The 20,477-nt window shown below is 47.9% G+C and overlaps 1 protein-coding gene across 1 annotated transcript in view; it reads right to left on the reverse strand.

The window, feature by feature from the left end:
• Positions 1-20,477, reverse strand: part of NID1 (nidogen 1) — an 81,444-nt gene that overhangs the window by 35,961 nt on the left and 25,006 nt on the right. The window contains exons 2-9 of the mRNA XM_082720739.1: positions 19,037-19,336; positions 17,574-17,800; positions 14,811-15,184; positions 12,052-12,201; positions 6,904-7,155; positions 4,522-4,722; positions 1,963-2,208; positions 976-1,119 (exon numbers count right to left, since the gene is read on the reverse strand). Coding sequence (XP_082576865.1) covers positions 976-1,119; positions 1,963-2,208; positions 4,522-4,722; positions 6,904-7,155; positions 12,052-12,201; positions 14,811-15,184; positions 17,574-17,800; positions 19,037-19,336 — 1,894 coding nt within the window. The remainder of the gene's footprint in view (positions 1-975; positions 1,120-1,962; positions 2,209-4,521; positions 4,723-6,903; positions 7,156-12,051; positions 12,202-14,810; positions 15,185-17,573; positions 17,801-19,036; positions 19,337-20,477) is intronic.

Consider the following 20,477-nt stretch of genomic DNA (forward strand, 5'->3'; position numbering starts at 1 on the left):
TCTTGGAATCGAGTCCCGCACCGGACTCCCTGTTCAGCGAAGATCCTGCTTCTCTCTCTGTCTGCTGCTCCCACTCTCTGACAAATAATAAATAAATAAATAATGAAATCTTTTTAAAAAAATCTTAAAAAAAGAACATATTAGTATGCAGCTGTCACGGGTAAGTATTCAAAGTTAAACTACAATCAAGTAAGTCTGGCGAGAAGGCAGTGAGTGTAACGTTCGTGCGTGAGTCAGACCCCCGGTCAGACGTTCCGGTGTCACCGGCTCGCTCAGATGAGCCACAGCATTTCTCAGCTACAGAAAAAGGAACGAATCTGCCACCGGTGGAACAGCCACGATCAAAGTAAATATGTAAATAAACCGCATTAGCAAGTGTTGGCCGGGATGTGACGGAGGGGGCGGAGGGCAGCCCCCCCCCCCTCCCGTGCGCTGCTGCCGGGAATGTGAAATGGGACCCCCGCTGAGCGGAGAAGTGTGAAGGCGCTGGAAGAGCCAAACCGGTATTTCATACACTCGGGTTCACAGCGGCATCACCCACACCAGCCAAAAAATCGAAGCAACCCAGGAGTCCACAGACAGACGGCAGTGTGTGCAGGCCACGGAATCGATTCCCGCCTTCAGCAGGAAGTGATTCGGGCCCAGGCTACCACGTGCTAAGCCCTGAGGACACTATGCTCAGAGAAGTGAGCCAGTCACGGAAGGACAGGACTGTGTAAGGCCACTCTATGAGATATGTAAAGAGTCATATTCATGGAAAGTAGGGCCGGGGGGACAAGGGAATGGGGAGTTGTTTAATGGGGACAGTGTTTCAGTTCTGCAAGACAACCAGAAGAACCCCAGGTGTGGGGCCTGGCACACGCCCTGGTGCTCCCCTCGCCCCTCCCTCTCTTCACCCAGCTCTGGTCTGCAGACTTCGGACACCTCCTCCTGGCCTCTTCCCCAGCCCCCACAAGTCAGAAGGGATGGTTGTACCAGAGCAGATCCTTCCGTCCCCTCGGAAGCCTATGGAACACTCGCAGGTGAACTGAACCCCAGGGCCAGGGCGACAGGCGGCGTTGGTGTCACACCCGTGAGTGCCGATGTAGCAAGGGTTCTGCAGGGCATCCGGGGAGCCATCTGTGAAGGAGAGACACGGAAGCCGAGTGAGTGATCCAGGGATGCCTGCGGGTTTCCTCCTTCCACAGAGAGCAAGGCCCAGCTGATGACCCAGAAGGTCCTGGCCTAGAAACCACCTGATTCCCATGTCACCCTCGGGCGGGATCGGCAAAGCATGTCCCTCCAGATCCATGCCTGTTTTTGTAAATAAAGTTTTATTGGAAACCAGCCGCATCCATTCACTTGCAAATAGTCTATGGCTGCTTCCGTGCCACAATGGCAGAACTGAGATCTTCAGACACTACAGGGCTGGCAAAGCCTAGAATGTTTAATGCGGAGCCTTTTAAGAAAAAAAAAAAAGTACCACCACCAATGCCCAGGACCCAGCTGTCACAGGAGGGAGAAAGACACCTGTCCTCCTCCTGCTTTATAGAGCTAAGCAAGGATGAACACGGCCGGCTGGGGAGGTGGCCTGGGTATGCAGGGAGCACCAAAAAGAATTAAAAAGAGAAAAGCCTAATGCTGGACCCCAAGCATATAGAGCCCGTAGGGCTGGAAGATTTGGGTGATACGCAGACAGCATGCAAGCTCTCCGAATGCCAGCTTCCCCGCATGCAGCCCAGAGCAACCCCAGACCGGACCTCGGAGCCAGTGACGTGCTGCCCCTGGGCAGGGGTGCGGAGGCTCCATGCCGGACCTGCACTGGCTTTGCCTAGAGCCTCAGACCCTGAGCACACGCTCCTTTCACGGCCAAGCACGAGTACGCTCAAATGCCCTGCCAAAGCCGGCTGTGGCCTTGAACAGTCCGCTCCGCCCCACATGGAAGGATGAGGAGAGAAGTTATGTCCGGGCTGCCACTCCTACCCCTCACAGGACCGATGGAGTTGCTCAGTGCATAGCGCAAGATCTTCTCCTCGCGGTTGTACAGGACAAACACACTGTCCACGGACAGCTGCTGGGTGCTGGGCAGGTCCGGCCGGGAGGGGTCGTGGGCGCACTCCTGGAAGGTGATGGTCTGGCGCCACTGGTAAGCGTGGATGTCAGAGGGGGTGGCGCCGTCCTGCTCCGGGCCCGTCACGGTGTACTCCCGGGACGAGGACGACGTGATCACTGCGATGTGGCGGCCGGAGAAGGGAGACAAGGCAGGGTGACAAATGGGGCAAGAGGTTTAGTCGAGGGCTTTCAAACAGCGAGCAGAAGTCTCTGCCCAGATGAGCTATTGGATGGAATAGTACCTAAGACCATTTACTTCTGTGTTGGGACTCCTTGTGCTACCTCGGTCTCCCATACTGTTATGGTCTTGCTGGCACTGGTAATATTTCCTGCTTTCTCGCCTCAAGGGCTCTCTGTAGCTTCTGAAGCCACCCAGAATCAACCGAGAGATCGAGTCTGGTGGAAAGGGCACACACGGAAAAGCAGGTTCACCTGAACCTACACCGGCGCGCGCAAGCTGTGCAATCATGGGCCACTTACAACCTCTTTAGCTCCCATTTCTTTTACAAGTGGGTAGGGGTGAGAATGAGATAATGTGTGTCAAATTTCTGGACCCACACAGGCTAACGCTACTATGATATACTACCACTGATGTGGCATGGACATCGTGACTAGCAGAGAGCTGGCAGCTTTCTAGAGGTTATCGCATCTGGGATTCAACAAATAGTGGCTGCTATGTATCACTCTAGATGAAGCAGTTCTCTGATACAAAAAATAAAAAGAAGACACTAAGTGGGTTTCATGTAGCCAATTTCTGGAAAATTACTAAAATGCTTTGAGCAAACCTCAAGAGAGAAGAAGAGAGACAGCCTTCGCGCTCAGGAGAGAGCCTGATTTTCAACCATATGATGAAACTCTCAACTTCCTATTTAAAAAAAAAAAAAAGAAAGAATAAAAGGCTCTTTATATTTGTGTGCTCTGCTGTAGTTCATAACAAAAGTCAGAGGATAAATAAAAGATTAGTATAAGCTGTCTCTTATCCAGCTCCCACGTGCTACGCTGCCAGAAACACCATCTGGTCACAGGCTGACTGCAGCCGGGGTCCCACTGCTCATTCCAGCTCCCATTTACCAAGCCACGTGGTCTCCAGGGGAGCCTGATCAGGCCACAAGCCGTGGTAATTAGTACAACCTCGCTGGATGGCAATTTAATGAGAGACTTCAAAAAGTTTCTATTGTTTGGCTCAGCAACTCTACTTCTAGGAATTGAATCTTAGGAAAGAATCGGAAATTTGGTCAAGATTTATGATGAAGATGGTCCTTGGAACTCATTATAGGATGGGAAAATTGGAAATAACGTAAGCTTTAGAGAAGAGAATGGTTTAAATTACTGGCCATATAAAAGAGTAGTGCCGATTCATTAAAAAGGATGTTCAAAGCCTATTGAATGAACTATAAAGTATTCAGGATTTCAAATTAACTGGAAAATGAAGATATAATAATGGGGTACCACTGCAATTCTATTTAAATGAAAAACTATATACCCAACTGTAGAGAACATGATAATACTGCATCAATGTCAAGTTTCCTGACACTGATCATTGTGCTGTGTCCACATAACAGAATATTTTTGTTCTTAAGAAAAACGGGGGACTTATTCAGAGGGTGGACAATCACAAGGACTACAACTTATTTTCCAAAAATGTATTATTTGCAAATATATATATATATATATATATATATATATCTAGGTAAGAGAATGATAAAATAAATATGGCAAAATCTTAACAATTGGTGAAACTGGGTAAATGGCAGGTCGAAATTGTGTTACTTTCAACTCTAATGTAAGTGGGAAATTATGTGAAATACTAAATTAAAATATAGGTATATACATATATACAAATGCACATATATTTACATACAGATACAATAGCCATGCTGTAGGTTATATCCCTAGGACTTACAAGATCTATACTGATATATATTATATATATATATATATATATATATATATATTTATTTATTTGTAATGGGTATTTTTCAAGATTTTTATTTTTAAATAATCTTTAAAAATCCTTCAAATCCTCCAGTCCACCCCCCCACCTACCACCCAGACAGCCAGGAGCCTCTGCTGGGGTATTTTATATGTAAATGGAGAAAAGGCTGAAAGGAAATAATTTAAACCTAATAATAATTATGCCCCAGTTTTACCATTATGCGTAATTTCTTTTTTGGGGCACTATTTTTCTATGTCTGTATTATGTCTGTAATTAGAGGAAAAGGTGATTTTAATAAGCTAGCGCCCATCTGTTTCCTGCCAGGAAGCCCAGGAGACCACCCTGGCGTAGTAGGGCCGCTGGAGCAGTGGGTGGGTCTGGAGTCAGTGGGGAGCTAGGGTTGTCCCCACAACCCTCCCCGCTACCCCCGGCCCCTCCCTCCCATCTCCTTACCTCCCATCCCCCCTGCCCCCCATGCAGCGCTGGCGGCTCACCCCCACGGGAGTAGTGGTAGAGCTCTGTGTAGGGCTCGATGTGCACAGAGGAGCCGAACGGGATGTGGGGCACGTGGCCCTCCAGCTCTGTGTCGATGGTCAAGTGTCCGTGCTCGTCAATGCCGCTGAACTGCTGCTTGATGATCAGCTTGCCCGGGGACCCCACAAAGGTCACCTCAGCCTGGCGGGTGAACTCGCCTCCTGGAAAGCAAGGCCCGTCATTCTACCATCTGGGAAGTCCCCCATTCTACCGTCTGGGAAGTCCCCCTCAGGCCAGCCCCAGGCGTGGGGGTGCTGCCCGAGGAGACTCGCACCTCCTCCATGAGCGCTTTAGTTGGGTCGGGAGACACAGAGCTGGTGACACTGAGGGCAGAGCCGGGACCTCCACGCAGCCCCGCTGAACACACACAGAGGAGAGAAGCTGCTTTCCAGCCCCACACCAGCCTCTGGGACGTGGTGGGCTCAGGGACAGAGCTGGGAGATGCCAAGGACAGGAGTCTGACTCCCAGCTGTGCCAGGTACTGACTGAGCGAACGAGAACAAGTTACCCAACCGCCGAGCCTCCGTGTCTTGATGGATGCCAAGTGGTGGTGACAACTGTTGGAACAGCTCAGTGCACTGCACACCATCACCGGTCCCCAAAACCGCTCAGGGAGCACTCACGACGGGGGTTGGCGCAACAACTCCCCTCAGCCTGTGCAGCCACAGACAGCGGCAGAAACCCTTGCTCTACTACCAGCTTCTTCCCTTTTCCACATGTGCAGACCCCCAGGACGGTGAGGATGCTGGCAAACTACGGCCCCGGGGCGAACTCTGGCCGGTAGCCCTGGGGCCAAGAATGATGTTTATGTTTTTAAATGGTTTATTAAGAAGCCAAAAGAATAACATTTCCTATTATGTATATTATCATACATATTTCACATATATAATATGTGAAAATTATATGAATATTAAGTTTTAGTGCCCACTAGCAAAGTTGCATCAGAACACTGCCACACTGACTCATTTACATACGAGCTACGGTGCTTTTGCTCCCGAGTTGCAAGGGAGACGTATAGACAAAAATATTTAGGCAAAGCAAATATTTACGATCTGCCCCTTGGCAGAGAATGGGACAACCCCTGCTTTATAATAAGGACTCCAGTCCCAGGCAGATATCCAAGTGCTAATCCAGGTCCCAGGGCAGTTAAGAACCACTGTCAAAACGAAACACAGATTTGCTGTGGCAGGGGATTTGTCAAGTCTCCCTCGGCTGGGCTGACGATAGTTGTTACGAAATATGGCCAGTTTAAATGAACCCACAGACAAAGCAACACCACGTTGAAAAGCTGTGCAGGAAGGAGCAGCATCTGTGGTCTGACTGCAAAGCTCCACTGTGTGTGCAAAGGAAGGAGCATGTTTGCATGAGAACATGAACTCAGTAATAATACTCGGGATATATGTGCCTGGGGGAGAGAGGGAAAAAATATTATGCCATGCATTTGATATCTTATGGGTAGGTGCCCCCCTTTCCAAATATATATCCTCTCCTTTCTTAAAATGGTCACATTTACAGAAGCCTCTGTAGCTGTTGGAGGGTTACCCATGCAAAGCCTAGGGACCCTGCCTCACGGTGTCTCTGCGATAAAGTCTGGCTGAGGCTCCAGCCAGGCGAGGCAGTGGGGAGATAACAGACTGAGGGGTTCAGAGGCAGCGATGAGTACTGTGACCCAGAACAGGCTCCAGGTCCTGGGAGTGGCCAGAGAGGAAGGACACAATCTCTCGTATCCAAGCTGTTCCAGGAAAGGGCCTCCAGGACGCACAGGGGAGCTGGCCTCAGCAGGACGTGGGAGGCGTCACGGCCACACTATGAAAATGCTCCCCCCACCTGACCATCTGTCCATGTGTCTACTAAAGATTGAACTGTCCCTGACAGGGCAAAGCCTCTAAAAAGCTCCAAGGAAAGTCAGGTTTTCTAAGACTTGAGAGGATTGTGTCTCTCAGGTTTAATTTTCCAGCTAGAAATGAAAAGTTTCTGTTCTCCAAGCAGATACTGAAGCAAATATCAGGTCAGGTTGGCTGGGAATTTGGAGGCTTGAGAAACAGAATGAGGCATGGGAGGCTCGAGAAACACTTCGGTGTGGGAGGCTGGATGAGGTCACCTCATGGGCCCCAACCTCCACCACGAAATCACTCCCTGATCAAAATGCAATTCTAGATGGCCTTAGTGAGTACATACCAATGACAAAATTAATGATGGTTTTACCCCAACATCTTCTTTCTGGAGCCCCCAAACGCTCATCAGTAAATTGTCTGCAGACCTGGAATTCCCCTTCCATTCACGCCCAGGCTCCCCAGGCACCCCCGGGCGGCCCACTGACTGGAATGTCTGAGACAGTTTACCTGTGATGCTGAACCCATTCTTGAATCCATCCTGTTCCACTGCAAACATCCATCCAATGATGCCTCCGACCGGGGCCAGGGGAAGCAGAGAGTAGCCAACGGTCTCGGGAATGGTGCTGATGGCCGTGTAGGAGCGCCCGTGGTTCATCACCACGTAAGAGTGGAGGTCAGTGTTCTCAAAGACGATGGGGACCGGGCTGTTCCCCACAAAGATCCTTCCTTTCACCTTGCCGTTAACTCGCTGGGGGGAGCCTGAGCAGGAAACAAAAAGGCCAGCCTTTTCAAAAAGAAGAACGTGCCTGGTAGGACCTATACCTATATTTTTAAAAAAAAAAAATTTTTTTAAGATTTTATTTATTAATTTTTTAAAAGATTTTATTTATTTATCTGTCACAGAGAGAGAGTGAAAGAGAGAGAGAGAGCACCAGCAGGTAGAGTGGCAGGTAGAGGAGGAGGAAGCAGCAGGCTCCCCACTGAGCAAGGAGCCCGATGCGGGAGTCAATCCCAGGATCCTGGGATCATGACCCGAGCTGAAGGCAGACGCTTAGCTGACTGAGTCCCCCAGGCATCCTGGACCTGTACCTATAAAGCAAAGAGGCAGAACAGCATTGGGGTAAAGGGCTTTGGGTTAAGTCAAAGTAGTTGTCCTCAAGAGGACAGTACATACAACCATCTGTGAGCCTTAGAAATTCCAGCATCCCGCCTCCCTCCCATGCTGATGGATAACAGCACGGAAGGAGCTCCGACGGGAGTCACATGTGATGGAGGAACTTCAGGGACAAATGAGATAATCTCAGGAGAAGAACAGTGTCACGGGTGATGCAGAACTAGGTGATCCCATCACTGATCACTTTTGAGCATCTAATGGACAGAATGAGTAATCTGGGTGGGAAAGAGGGCCGGAACGGATGGTCCTGGGAGTCTGGGACATTTGGCGGCCTGATCTATCACACATCTTAACACACAGCTTAGGCTCAATTACGGTCCTCTTGCCAAGCGTGAGGACTGTCCGTCAGCCCAAGAGGCAACAGCCACAGGCACCACAGATGTCACGCACCACACAATGTGGCCAATGGCCCCGACCAGCTTGTAGGCTGGGGCGTAGTCACAGCTGACTGTTCCATTCAGACAACTGGGAAAGATACACAGCGTACTATGGAAATTTAAAAGCTTTTGCCATAAATTACCTAATAATATATAAATAATATTTTTGTTTTAAAAAACACATTAATAATAAGTGTCAGCATATAACTGGGGGAAAATACCAAAAGAGATATACACAAAATTGCCAACAGGGATTAACTCAGGGCAATACAGTAAACTTTCATTTGCTGTAACATATGCCTCTAGGAGGTGCATATGTTCCTGTTTAATCAGGAAAATGTCAGATCTAAAGAAATGAAGAAATGAAGTTGTTCTTGCATTCAAATAAGAAAAGTTGGGGTACCTGGGGGCTCAGTGGGTTAAGCCTCTGCCTTCGGCTCAGGTCATGATCTCAGGGTCCTGGGATCAAGCCCCGCATCGGGCTCTCTGCTCAGCAGGGAGCCTGCTTCCTCCTCTCTCTCTGCCTGCCTCTCTGACTACTTGTGATCTCTGTCTGTGTCAAATAAATAAATAAAATCTTCCTAAAAAATCTTTTAAAAATAAGAAAACTGAAGGTTACCATATGATCCAGAAATTCCAACTCCTAAATATATTCCCCAAAGAACAGGAAAGCTAGGTCCACACAAGAACTTGTACACAAATGTTGTTAGTAGCCTTGTTCATCACGGCCAGAATGCCCATCGTTGGTATAACTGTGCAACAGAACACATAGCTAGAAGAAAGGAACCAAATACTGACAGATGCCAACACACGGACGGACCCCAGAAACACCTGCTAAGTGAAAGAAGTCAGACTTGGACGGTTCCATATTGTATGATTCCGTGGAATGAGATGGAAAGATTTCTGAAGAAGACAACCCATCAGGAGAGGGCATGGATTAGTTGCGGACAGGGACAGGGGACCCCGGGGGAAGTGGGGAAGACGGTTAGTAGGTACAGCGTTTCTTTCTGGACTGATAAAAGTGTTCTACAACCAAACAGAGGTGATAGTTGCCCAAATGAGTGAAGAGCCGAAAACCCACCAAACTCTATGCTTTAAACAAGGGTATTAATTATAGCTTTAAGAAAACTGAAGGACCATACAGTTGAGGGTCTATTTCTGGGCTCTCTATTCTGTTCCATTGATTTGTGTCTGTTTTTGTGATGTCCACAGTAGCCAAACTATGGAAAGAACCTAGATGTCCATCAACAGATGAATGGATAAAGAAGATGTGGTATATATACACAATGGAATACTATGAAGCCATTAAAAGAAATGAAATCCTGCCATTTGCAATGACATGGATGGAACTAGAGGGTATTATGCTGAGCAAAGTAAGTTAATCAGAGAAAGACAATTATCATATAATCTCCCTGATATGAGGAATTTGAGAGGCAAAGTTGGGGGTTGAGAGGGTAGGGAAGAGAAAAAATGAAACAAGATGGGATCGGGAGGGAAACAAACCATAAGAGACTCTTAATCTCATCAAACAAACTGGGGGTCACGGGGGGAGGTGCGGCAGGAGAGGGTGGTTGGGTTATGGACATTGGGGAGGGCATGTGCTATAGTGAGTGCTGGGAAGTGTGTAAGCCTGATTCACAGACCTGTACCCTGGGGCTAATAATACATTATATGTTAGTTTAAAAAAAAGGTAATAAAAAAAAAGAAAACTGAAGGAAGAGGTCAACAAGTCACCTTGGGCTGTTCAGGTTTGATGCACAATTAAATTCGATCAGTTATCGATTGCACATACATTGGTTCTCTTCCTAGATTACCAGGGACAGGATGTTCATGCCCAGCTCCTTCCCTTGGGACTCAGCACAGTTTTCGGAATGCAGTAAGTTCCCAGTAAAGTCTGTTGAGTAATCCTGACAGACGGGCTCACCCTTGAGCACGTGCAACAGAACACATAGCTAGAAGAAAGGAACCAAATACTGACAGATGCCAACACACGGACGGACCCTTGTGCAGATCTTTTGCTGTGTTCAGTACACCCAAGCCATTATGCAGGGTCACTGACCAGACAAGGCATGCTCGATAAACACAGTGCTTCTACACACAGATTGTGTCATTACACCAGGGAGTGCTATGCAGTTGGAAGACTAATAGTGAAAAAATGCATCCCCCAAACAATTACAGAAACAAGCAGGAAAGCCAAGCGAAGGAAACCAAACAAATTTTTTCCACCAAACCTTGAGCCAGAAAATAGTTTTATAAGTAGCAGGAATCCAACAAATATTTAAACCACAGAACTATTATGGGGTATGTATATAATGTCAAAATATGCAGCTGGACAGTCTGTTATAGCTGAGCTTGCCTCCAAACAAACTGCTCAGCATTTCCAGCTCTGATACTGGTGTGGGAAGAGCTAAGAGGTTGCTCTTTGAGAATGAGCTCTCCTTGCAGATTCTGGAAGCTTCTCTCAGGGCGAGAGAAGTACAAAAGCCAAGCCAGAAACAAAGAAGCAAAGGCACGTCATACCTGGGGTGGTGGGATTTCAAAGAAAACAGAACATATTTACAGTTCAGAACATCCCCCCGAATTTACATGAGACGTAGACATAATTTTCTTTCATTTATTCAGATGGTATTTAGCAAAACTCACTTTATCTCACTGTGACCCAGAGGAAACTTTTTTTAGCAAATTGAAATAACTGATTTAACTACAGCTATGGCTGGCGATGTGAAAAACAGAAACCAACTGAGTTTAATTCCTCCAACGGAGTTTAATTTAGTCAAAATTTTTAAAAATATTTTATTTATTTATTTGACAGACAGAGATCACAAGTAGTCAGAGAGGCAGGCAGAGAGAGAGGAAGGGAAGCAGGTTCCCTGTCGAGCAGAGAGCCCGATGTGGGACTCGATCCCAGGACCCTGGGATCATGACCCCAGCCGAAGGCAGAGGCTTTAACCCACTGAGCCACCCAGGCGCCTTAATTTAGTCAAATTTTGCAGAACAGTTGAGGTTCCTCATTCAACACGAGGAAAATGACCAGTGAGTGACAGGTGAGGTAACTTGGTGTCTGAGGGGACAAAGGTTCAGTAGGGTCGGGTTTCTGTTGCTCTTGTTTTAATTTTAGTTTATAGCCCCAGGCTCCCAGAGGTCTCACTCTCTGAGTATCATTATCCTGACCATCTAGGCTTTCACCCAGATTCTCCTGCTCACCCGAGAGCATCAACACCGGTTGGTCCTCTTGGGGGCAAAGCAAGGAATGATGCTGACCTACAGCTTAACGGGTTTTGGCGTCAGCCCCACAATGGGTCTTGTGCTCCAGAATTAAGTGGCGTACTTCTCATGTCCCGCCATCATCATGCTGGGACTTCAGGGGCACAACGAGAGGACAGCCTGAGGGGAAGGGTGCTGGAACACACTTTCCCCACTACAAACTTTGGTCCACGCCTGCCCACTGTGGCCCCGCTGGGGTTTCACAAGCTCTCAGGTCTTTGAACAACACCACGGAGGAGGTTGGAAAGGAACAGAGGAAAACGAGAGGCATTCACCATGCCGGGTCCGGGCTGCACTCTTTCAACACTTCAGCCTTTGTCCCACACGAGGGGCAGCTGTGAAGCTGGGCTCCCACGGGCAGTCATTTCCAAGACGGTGAAGGACAGAGCACAGGAAAGAAAGAGACCTCACCACAGTGCTAAAGTGGGCATTCCCTGAGAAACGGGCGTTAGAAATGGATGAGAAAGAATGGTAACGAGATTAAATATCACTTAAAGTCTAGTATCTACAAAAAACACTACTCCCCCTTCGCAGAGCTGGGTAGAGGCCAACATTTCAAAACAAACCTCAAAACAAAAACTCCACTCCCTCCTTCTCCCTGCACAAATGGAACACATAAAAGCCAAATGCCTTCTTTCCTTTCCTGAGAGAGAGAGAGAGCGAGCGAGAGAGCCCGCAAGCAGAGGGAGAAGAAGAGAGGGAATCCAAAGCAGGCTCCACGCCCAGTGTGGAACCCAACCCTGGGCCTAATTTCACAACCTGAGATCATGACCCTGAGTCGAAACCAGGAATGGGACTGTTAATGGACTGAGCCCCCCACGCACCCCCAAAGCCAATTACCTTCCGCAACACACTGCCGGCCGTTGCCAGTGTAGCCGGCCACGCAGCTGCAGCAGAAGCCAGTGGCGAAGTCCCTGCACTCGGCGTGCACAGAGCACTGGTGTCTGTTGTTGGCGCACGTCTGGCGGAAGTCCGTGTTGTAGCTGAACACTGTTCGAAGAAAACACAGCGTGCCGTCAGCACTTTGCACGGTGGGGGGCCAGGCTTCCCTGTCCCGTGCGTGCCCAAGCCTTGCAGGAATTCCCATCTGCGGGGGCATTCTGGGCCGGCGCTCACCGCCGATAGCCACCTAGGTCCTGCGGTGGCTCCTGCAGTCCAACCACCAAGGCAAGTGGATCTAGAAGGAGTCTGAGAAATCACAGAGTTATTATTTAAGAATGCTATAATCCAATGGGTTGGATCACTGAATCCGTATTATCACTGTATCAATACTAGGTCACCGCCACCCAATACCAACCTTAATATGGTACCTGTGTAATGGGGTCAGATTAGCTTCACATTTTGGGACAGAACTCAAATTTTTTTTTTGTACTATCTTTTAATTGTGGTTAAAAATAATTATATATGTATATACATATATCTTAAAATTTGTCATTTTGATGACCTGAAAATATTTTAAAACTTTTTCTTTTTTCTCCCCCAGGGGAAAATTCAGAAGCTCTTATACGCAGAAGCTGATTAGAAATAATTCCCTGGTCACACTTGGTCTAAAGCTCTTTGACCCAAGAACAAAAAGTATTTCTATTTCAAATTCCTACCTCCTGGCTTCATTTTGTGAGAATTATGAATCATCTCATTAAATTTTATAATCCAAAGCAAATTAACTTAGAATGAAGTTCAAAAGCTCAAGGAGCCGGAGGAGGGATGGGCTTTTCGAGGGGATAATGATCCAATTTATAATTGAGTGTTATGAGGGAAGAAGAAAGTAAAGTTTAACCTAGGTAGATGGGATTTGTCTACACAGGCGGGAATTCGTCTACACAAGCGGGAATTTCCAGTGCGTATAAAGGAGGCGTTTGGCGCTGGGAACACTTGGGCCCTAAGCTGAGCACAGGACGTGACTGACGGCTTCGGCTCCAGCTGTGGCCCGGCTCCCAGTGTGTCTCTGACGGCCTGTGAATCTGCAGGCGACGTTTCAAATAACACCAGGAATGTACGGCTGCCTACAGAAAACTGGCCTTTCTCATAAAAACAGTGAAAGAAAGCCATGGGACAGAGGAACAGAAAAACATCTGTTTTAGACACATTGGGGGTTCAAATCTAGGCTTTGATCAGGACCAAGTACTATCTATATACCTCCCTAAGTCAATAGTGCTAGCTCTGATCTCATGTCACAGTGATGGCTTCATAGATAAGAATCCCACAGACACCTAGATAGGGGAAAAGCAGAGTAAGACTCCAGACTCCACACGGGCGAGTCAACATACTCCCCATATCTGGGGGAATTAGTCTGGAACCAGCTATTTAAGGGCAGAGAACTGTGTGCTGAGGGCTGTTAATGTCGCCCCAGGAAATCCAGGATGTGGAGGGGAGCTCTGAGCCATGAACCCACATCCTCCTCATGCCATAATGGGTAACTTCGTCATGTCTGTGCCTTGGAAGCTGAGCAAGCACAGTTCCCAGGGCCACCAGATCCTGTCCGAGCTTTGGGATACTCAAAGAAGAACAGACATTTAGAACGACTGCTGTGAAGCAAATCGGAAGTAAAGAGAAATAAAAATTGAGTGAATCTTGTGGCTGGAGTTGATTTCTCTGGGGGCCTTATAACCTCATACTAGAATCAAAGCATCATGTGGAGGCTTGGACCATCTCACGAATGTGGATGTCAGAGGTTACAGGTCAGCCTGAAGCCGAATCAGTCCTTCAGCTCAGTTGGAACATCTGTTATAAGACAAATCAAAGCACGCTGGCGCGCCAATGGTTTTTCTATCAGAAATGTAACAAAAATCCGAAAGAATATGGTTGACAAGAAAAGATTGTGTTTTAAAACTCTCTTTCAAAAAAAGACATCTCTAAAAGGGTAACTCCAGGGGCGCCTGGGTGGCTCAGTGGGTTAAAGCCTCTGTCTTCAGCTCAGGTCATGATCTCAGGGTCCTGGAATCAAGCCCCGCATCGGGCTCTCTGCTCCGCGGGGAGCCTGCTTCCTCCTCTCTCTCTCTGCCTGCCTCTCTGCCTACTTGTGGTCTCTGTCTGTCAAATAAATAAATAAAATCTTTAAAAAATAAATAAATAAAAGGGTAACTCCATTGGTTTTGTATTTTTACATCTTCACAAACCAACTCTGAAGCTGACAGGACCTGGGAGGAAAAAATAATCAACCACCCTCATTCCAAAACCAAGAGGAAACAAACATCAAAGATAAACGGGGTAAATAGCCAAAGAAATTTCTAAACTGTTTTTTCAGGTGGGTGAATCTATTTCTGATCCCAGAAGTCACAAACAAGAAAATCTGACTTTCAAAATAACTCCAAAGCAATCTTCTCTTTAAAACAGGACCAAAAAGGAGGCAGGAGACACTTGAAAGAGCGCCGACTCAGCAGCCTCATAGCCACAGCCCTGATCCCCAAAGATCCCTCGGGGTCTTTGAAGCCATCAGGCCCGTCCAGCAAAGCCCCACAGCCGCGAGGGCCGCCTCCCTGTCCCCGGCTCTCATCCTCCCCCCAAACCATCACGTAAGGCGACAGACACCCTCCAGCAGAACTCCCATCGGGAGATCCAACTGCCCCTGGACAGACCCGCTGGGTGGCAAATGGCCTCACCCACTCCCGTCTCCTCGACTTCGTCCACGTCTATGACCTGCACAGGCTGCCGGGGAAATGTCTCCGCGGGTGGCTGGAACGACCTGGTCCTCTCCGTGGGAGGCCTGGGGAGTCTCTCGGTGGGCAGGCGGCGGGGGGCGAGGACACGGGGCCCACTGTGCGTGTCTGGGTCTCCCCTCCCCTGGGCCTCGTGGGGGAAAGGTGTCGTGCTCGCGTCTTCCAGGTCCAGCTGTGTCACCGGCTCATAGTCCTCGTCATCGTACTCCGCTCCATCGTCCAGTCCGAGGCTCACGTCGGATGGCACCACGCCGCTGGCTGTGGCGGGGCTCCCGATCTCAAACACCCAGACGCCCTGCTGCCCCGAGTTGCTGCTCCTGGAGAAAGGACAGGTTTCTTAGAAACGGGCCAGCAACCCACAAACCGCCCCCACTATGCAAGTTGGAGGAGTCCCGGGGATCTGGGGGTCAGCCTGAAACCCACTGCCTACTCTGTCTTGGTCTCTGGTTCTGGCAGATAAGTTCCTAAAATCCTCGTAATCTCCGTCCCTCGCATGCTCATGAGAAGACAGGTGACTGGGACCCTAGGGAGCTGCAGGATGGAGACGGGATGGACGCTTCCATCCAGCGGGGCACGATGAGAGGGTTGGAACTTTCAGCCCCAGGACCTGACTTCCAGAGACGGGAGAGGGGTTGGAGACGGAGTTAACGGCCAATGGCCAAGGAGCCCATCAAACATGTTTATGTAATAAAATCCCCTAAACGATGAGGTTAGGAGAGCTCTGGGATTGGTGAGCATAGGAGGATGGTGTGCCCAGAGCCGGCACGGAAGATTGAAGCCCCCTCTCCCTCCAATATCTTGTCATATACATTCTTTCTATTTGCCTGTTCCTGAGTTGCACCCTTTAAAATAAACCGGTGTAGTAAGAAAAGTGCTTTCCTGAGTTCTGTGAGCCATGCCAGCAAAGTTATGGAACCTGGGGTGGGGGGTGTTCCAGAAACCCCGGACTTATAGCTGGCAGACCAGATGTGCAGGGAGTATAGCACCTGGAGCTTAGGGCTGGCTTCCAAAGCGGGGGCAGTCTCTCGGGGTCTGTGCTCAGCCGGGGCTGTCTGCATCAGAACCCAGCTGAACTGTAGGACAGTGAAGAGATGCCCGGAGAGTGAGAGAATCGGTAGGTATTGGGAAAAAAAAAACCCATCCATGTGGTGTCAGAAGTGTTGTGAGTGAACATAGTACAGACTTGGATTATCAGAAATGCCAGCTCTATCAGCTGTGGAATCTCGGACAAGTCTCAGTTTACCTTTTCCTGTCCCATTAGTGAAGTGCAAAGGACATTCAGGTCCGAAAGGCCTTGTGTAATTAAAAACCACAGTAGAATGACCCTAATCTCTCTTCCTTCTCCACCATTTTTACTGTGCGTCTGTGTCTATGACTGGAAGCTCTCCTCCCGCAAACTATGGAAAATGACCAGCTTCTACATGGGAAAAGAGGGGACAGACATTACCCAGTGGAGAACCCAACATCGGGGGTGGGATAGGGGATGAGGAATCGAGAAAGCCTTCAGAAGGAGAGGGGTGTGTGCTCAGTCTGCCTGTCCAAGGACTCCGGGAGAGGCAGTGGTATGCAGGGACCCGCCAGCCAGCTCAAGAGATCCAACGGCTACGTTTTAGTAATTTTGCAAGCCAGTTATTAAACAGAGCCACTGCAAAAAATTAAAATCACAGAAACTTACAATCCCATAAATGATTATAAAAACAAAGGCCATAAACACTTGAAACTCATCACACTGAATTATTTTACTATTATCTGTGTTCCGGAAGTTAGTTAAGTCTACTGCATCTGTGTGGTGTGAAGAACGGTTCTCTTCTCAGCTTCCTGTGGAGCAAGACAACGTGTGAAGCTGGCACCCAGCCAGGCGAGGAGTGATCACACCAGTGAAACACGCAAGCAGCAGAGACGAGGGGTCTCTCCACCACACAGAGCCCCTTGCTAAGCACACCATTAAGCCAAGGGCAGGGGGGTTTTAGACTTAGCTGGACTACATGAAAATGGGAGGGAGGCTGTTCTCTCTTCACTTTTTAAGGCCCAATGGGAGGGGAAAGATTCTAGTTTTAGAAGAAAGCAGTCTGAGCTTTCCCCACTTTTCCCAGATTCTGCAAAATAGCCCCCGAGAACCCTAATTCTTTTTTTTTTTTTTTTTAAGATTTTATTTATTTGACAGAGATCACAAGTAGGCAGAGAGGCAGGCGGGGGTGGGGGGGAGGAAGCAGGCTCCCCGCTGAGCAGAGAGCCTGATGCAGGGCTCGATCCCAGGACCCTGGGATCATGACCTGAGCTGAAGGCAGAGGCTTAACACACTGAGCCACCCAGGCACCCCGAGAACCCTAAATCTGTTGTAAGAATTTCTCCCCTAGTCCATGTGGGGGGAGAAGGTTTTTCTCAGCTTGGGTTCAGGAGACAGGGTTTGAATAGCATTTATTTCTAATTGTAGACTCACAGAGGAGCTGGTAGAAACTTCCAGATGAGCATGGTATCTGAAAAAGGGGATGTCTATTCGTTCTGAGAGTATATTACTTTGAGTTCATCAGGAAAAAAGAACTACATAATATAAAAACTATATACAACATTTAAATCTCTGGGAACAATTTTAGGTAATGTTCTTTAGGGCCCATTATATCATCCTTAATAAAATAATAAAATGATCATCTTAACAATAAAATGATCATTAAGGGGAGAATCTACTGGAGAACAAAGAAAGCATACTTGGCCAAATTTCCAATTGATTCTCTGTCGTTAGCAAATATGTTATAAGCTCCTTCGCTCTTCCAGAATAATCCCTGTGCACCTTGACTGAATGCAACCACAGCGGGAACTTGGCTCTCGTCTTTCTTCGAGAACGTCGTATAGAACTGCAGACCGTCTTCAGGATAGAGGAAGATGGCATAGGAGCTGGAGTCAGAGGAGGCCAGAACAGCCTGGAATGTATTTCTCTGTGAAGATGAGTTGAGATTCAGTTACTCGGGAATATACTGATACATTTAAATCGTTCGATTCACCAGACTATACAGAGAAAGCCCAGAGGTGGCCGTCGTCTTACCTCATTCTAGAAGTATTTTTGTAGCAAGAACCAGGTACTCCAGGACGGCTCCACTTAAATATCTCTAAGGCTTTGTCAACATGAAATTTTCCAGTCATTTAATGAATCACCCTCTGCATGAAGGGTAGTCAAAAATTCTAGAGATGCTACCTCTGGACAGTGACCTAAATCTCATGCCACGTAGCAAATCCTTACCCTTAGAATTTGTTTCCATGGCCATTAAACATATTAACCACACTCACCATTCGTCATACATTTATTGAGCCCAAGCAACATACAGTAAGTGCCCGAAGCTGGGGGGTGGGAGCAGACGCGGCTGTGTGAGCCTAGAGCATCAAGTATGGGTTGGACACCAGTAGTGGGGGGTCAGGGAGGAGACGCAGCAAGCAGAGAGGGCAGCTATGTCAAAGGGTGTGCAGAAAAGGAAGGGGGTAAGGGAAGATGAGGCCCAAGAGGGGGGCAAGGGCTCTGTCCACGGGGCTGGGTCCTCACTACTCAAATAGAAGGGACACACAGTTGGGAAACTGCAGTTTTTAGGCAGTTTTCAAATAGAGCATCAGACAGATAAAAAAGCAAGATGTGTCCTGCAGGCCCATAGCAGGCTTTCCCAAAGGGTGTTCTGCAGGACATAATGTATTTTATTTGGGAGGGAAAAAAGAGTATGGTCAAAAGGTTTGGGGACGGCTAAATTTTTTTTTTCTTTAAAATTAAGCAGGTTTCTTTATTGCAGGGCTTTTCAGAGTGAGTCATCAAGGGGGAGATCAAGTTTTGCATTTCCCGAACTTATCTGAGCATGGGGGGGCTTTTTCCCAAGGACTATCTTGTAGAACTGGTGATCTGTGGTACCCACTTTGGGACATCCCCTGTCCCAAACCTGGAACATCCTCTGTTTAAATGGAGTGCTTTTGGCCCTTTCCAGTTTCTCTCTACTCTGTAATATTATAAAAATTAAATAATGGTGGAGTGAAATTGTTTTTTCTAAGGAAAAAGAGAAGCATGTCCTGGAAAGTTACCTTAGACCTAGAGATGACTTTTTAACCTACTCCAGTGTCTCCCTTCCTTCAAGGTAGACCAAAGTGTGCAAAACCAACCTGTTGACTATTTGCCCTTGTACCTGGGAGGTCCTTACCTTGCCTTCCTGGTCGGGGTCCTTGCTGGGTCCCTGGTAGGGGGCCACAGATTCCCAAGTGACAACCACCACGCTACTGGGCTGGAAAGGGACTTCTGGGAACCCTCTCTGGACACACTCTGCAGCCAGCTGAGTGACGGACGGGGATAAGTCCTCCCGATAATAAACCTTCCCGAGGCCATCTGTCGTGTCCAAGTCCGCCAGGAAGGGTGCGACCGCTCCGAATGTTGGTGGGAAGAAGCCCGGAGAGATCTCTTTGGCTGGGGGTTCACTCATGGCAATGATGCCATTTGTGGTGACCTGTACAAAACAAAGCAGAGTTAAGAGGAAAGTAGGAAAAAACGTCTTTCTTGGGGACTCTGATCTCCCACGCACAGAATGCTGTCTCAGGAGGACATGATCCCGAATTATGAAATGCAGCTCCTCTCTCCTACACAGGATGGGCTGGTGGAGGGGGTGTGGGGCAACAGTCACAGGACCTGACCCTGGCACATACATAGCCATCACTGGACCTTGGATATGTATCTTGAACTTCAAGTCTTGGGTTTCCCATGTGTGCCTGCTTGACATGCAAAGTAGCACTCAAACCTAAGCCATTACTGAAGCCTTCACTAGGAGCACCTGGGTGGCTCAGTTGTTAAGCCTCTGCCTTCGGCTCGGATCATGATCCCAGGTCCTGGGATCAAGCCCTGCGTCGGGTTCCCCACTCAGCTGGAAGCCTGCTTCCTCCCTCTCCCACTCCCTATGCTTGTGTTCCCCCTCTCGCTGTCTCTCTGTCAAATAAATAAATAAAATCTTTTAAAAAATACATAGAGTGTTCACTAATTTACCCAACAAACTGATAACCGTTACAAACCAGAGCTGTGCTAAGTGGTGTGGGTCCCACAATGGACAGTACACGTCTCTCACTTCAAGGAACCCACAATCCGAAAGACTATGGGAAAAAACTGACACACACAGATGATGATATAATGAGTCATGGGGTCAAGAAGTCATTTTGGGGGCACCTGGCTGACTCTGTTGGTATAGCATGAGACTCTTGATCTCAGTCATGAATTCAAACCCCACTTTGGGTGTAGATCTTACTTAAAATAATAACAATAAATAAGTAAATAAATTGAAAGGGCATCTGTTAAAAGGAGGAAGTAAATTTGAATGGGGCCTTAGGGTATCATTTTATTGTGAATAGTTTAATGCGTCAGAATAAGAGCTAACACTGAACGTTTACCAAGATGCAGGCATCTTATTAGCAATTAATTCTCAGAAGAACTCCATAAGACTAGAAAATATTATCCACATTTTCCTGATGGAGAAAATTAAGTAAGTTAAATTTATCCAAAGTTACCAGTAACTGTCGGCACTGGGATTCAAACCCAGGGAGCCGGACTCCACAGCTGGCCTCTTAATCACTGCACACAACCTTCTTGAAATCAGTTCTAAC

The sequence above is a fragment of the Mustela nivalis genome, assembly GCF_964662115.1.
Source record: "Mustela nivalis genome assembly, chromosome: 2".
NCBI lineage: Eukaryota > Metazoa > Chordata > Mammalia > Carnivora > Mustelidae > Mustela > Mustela nivalis.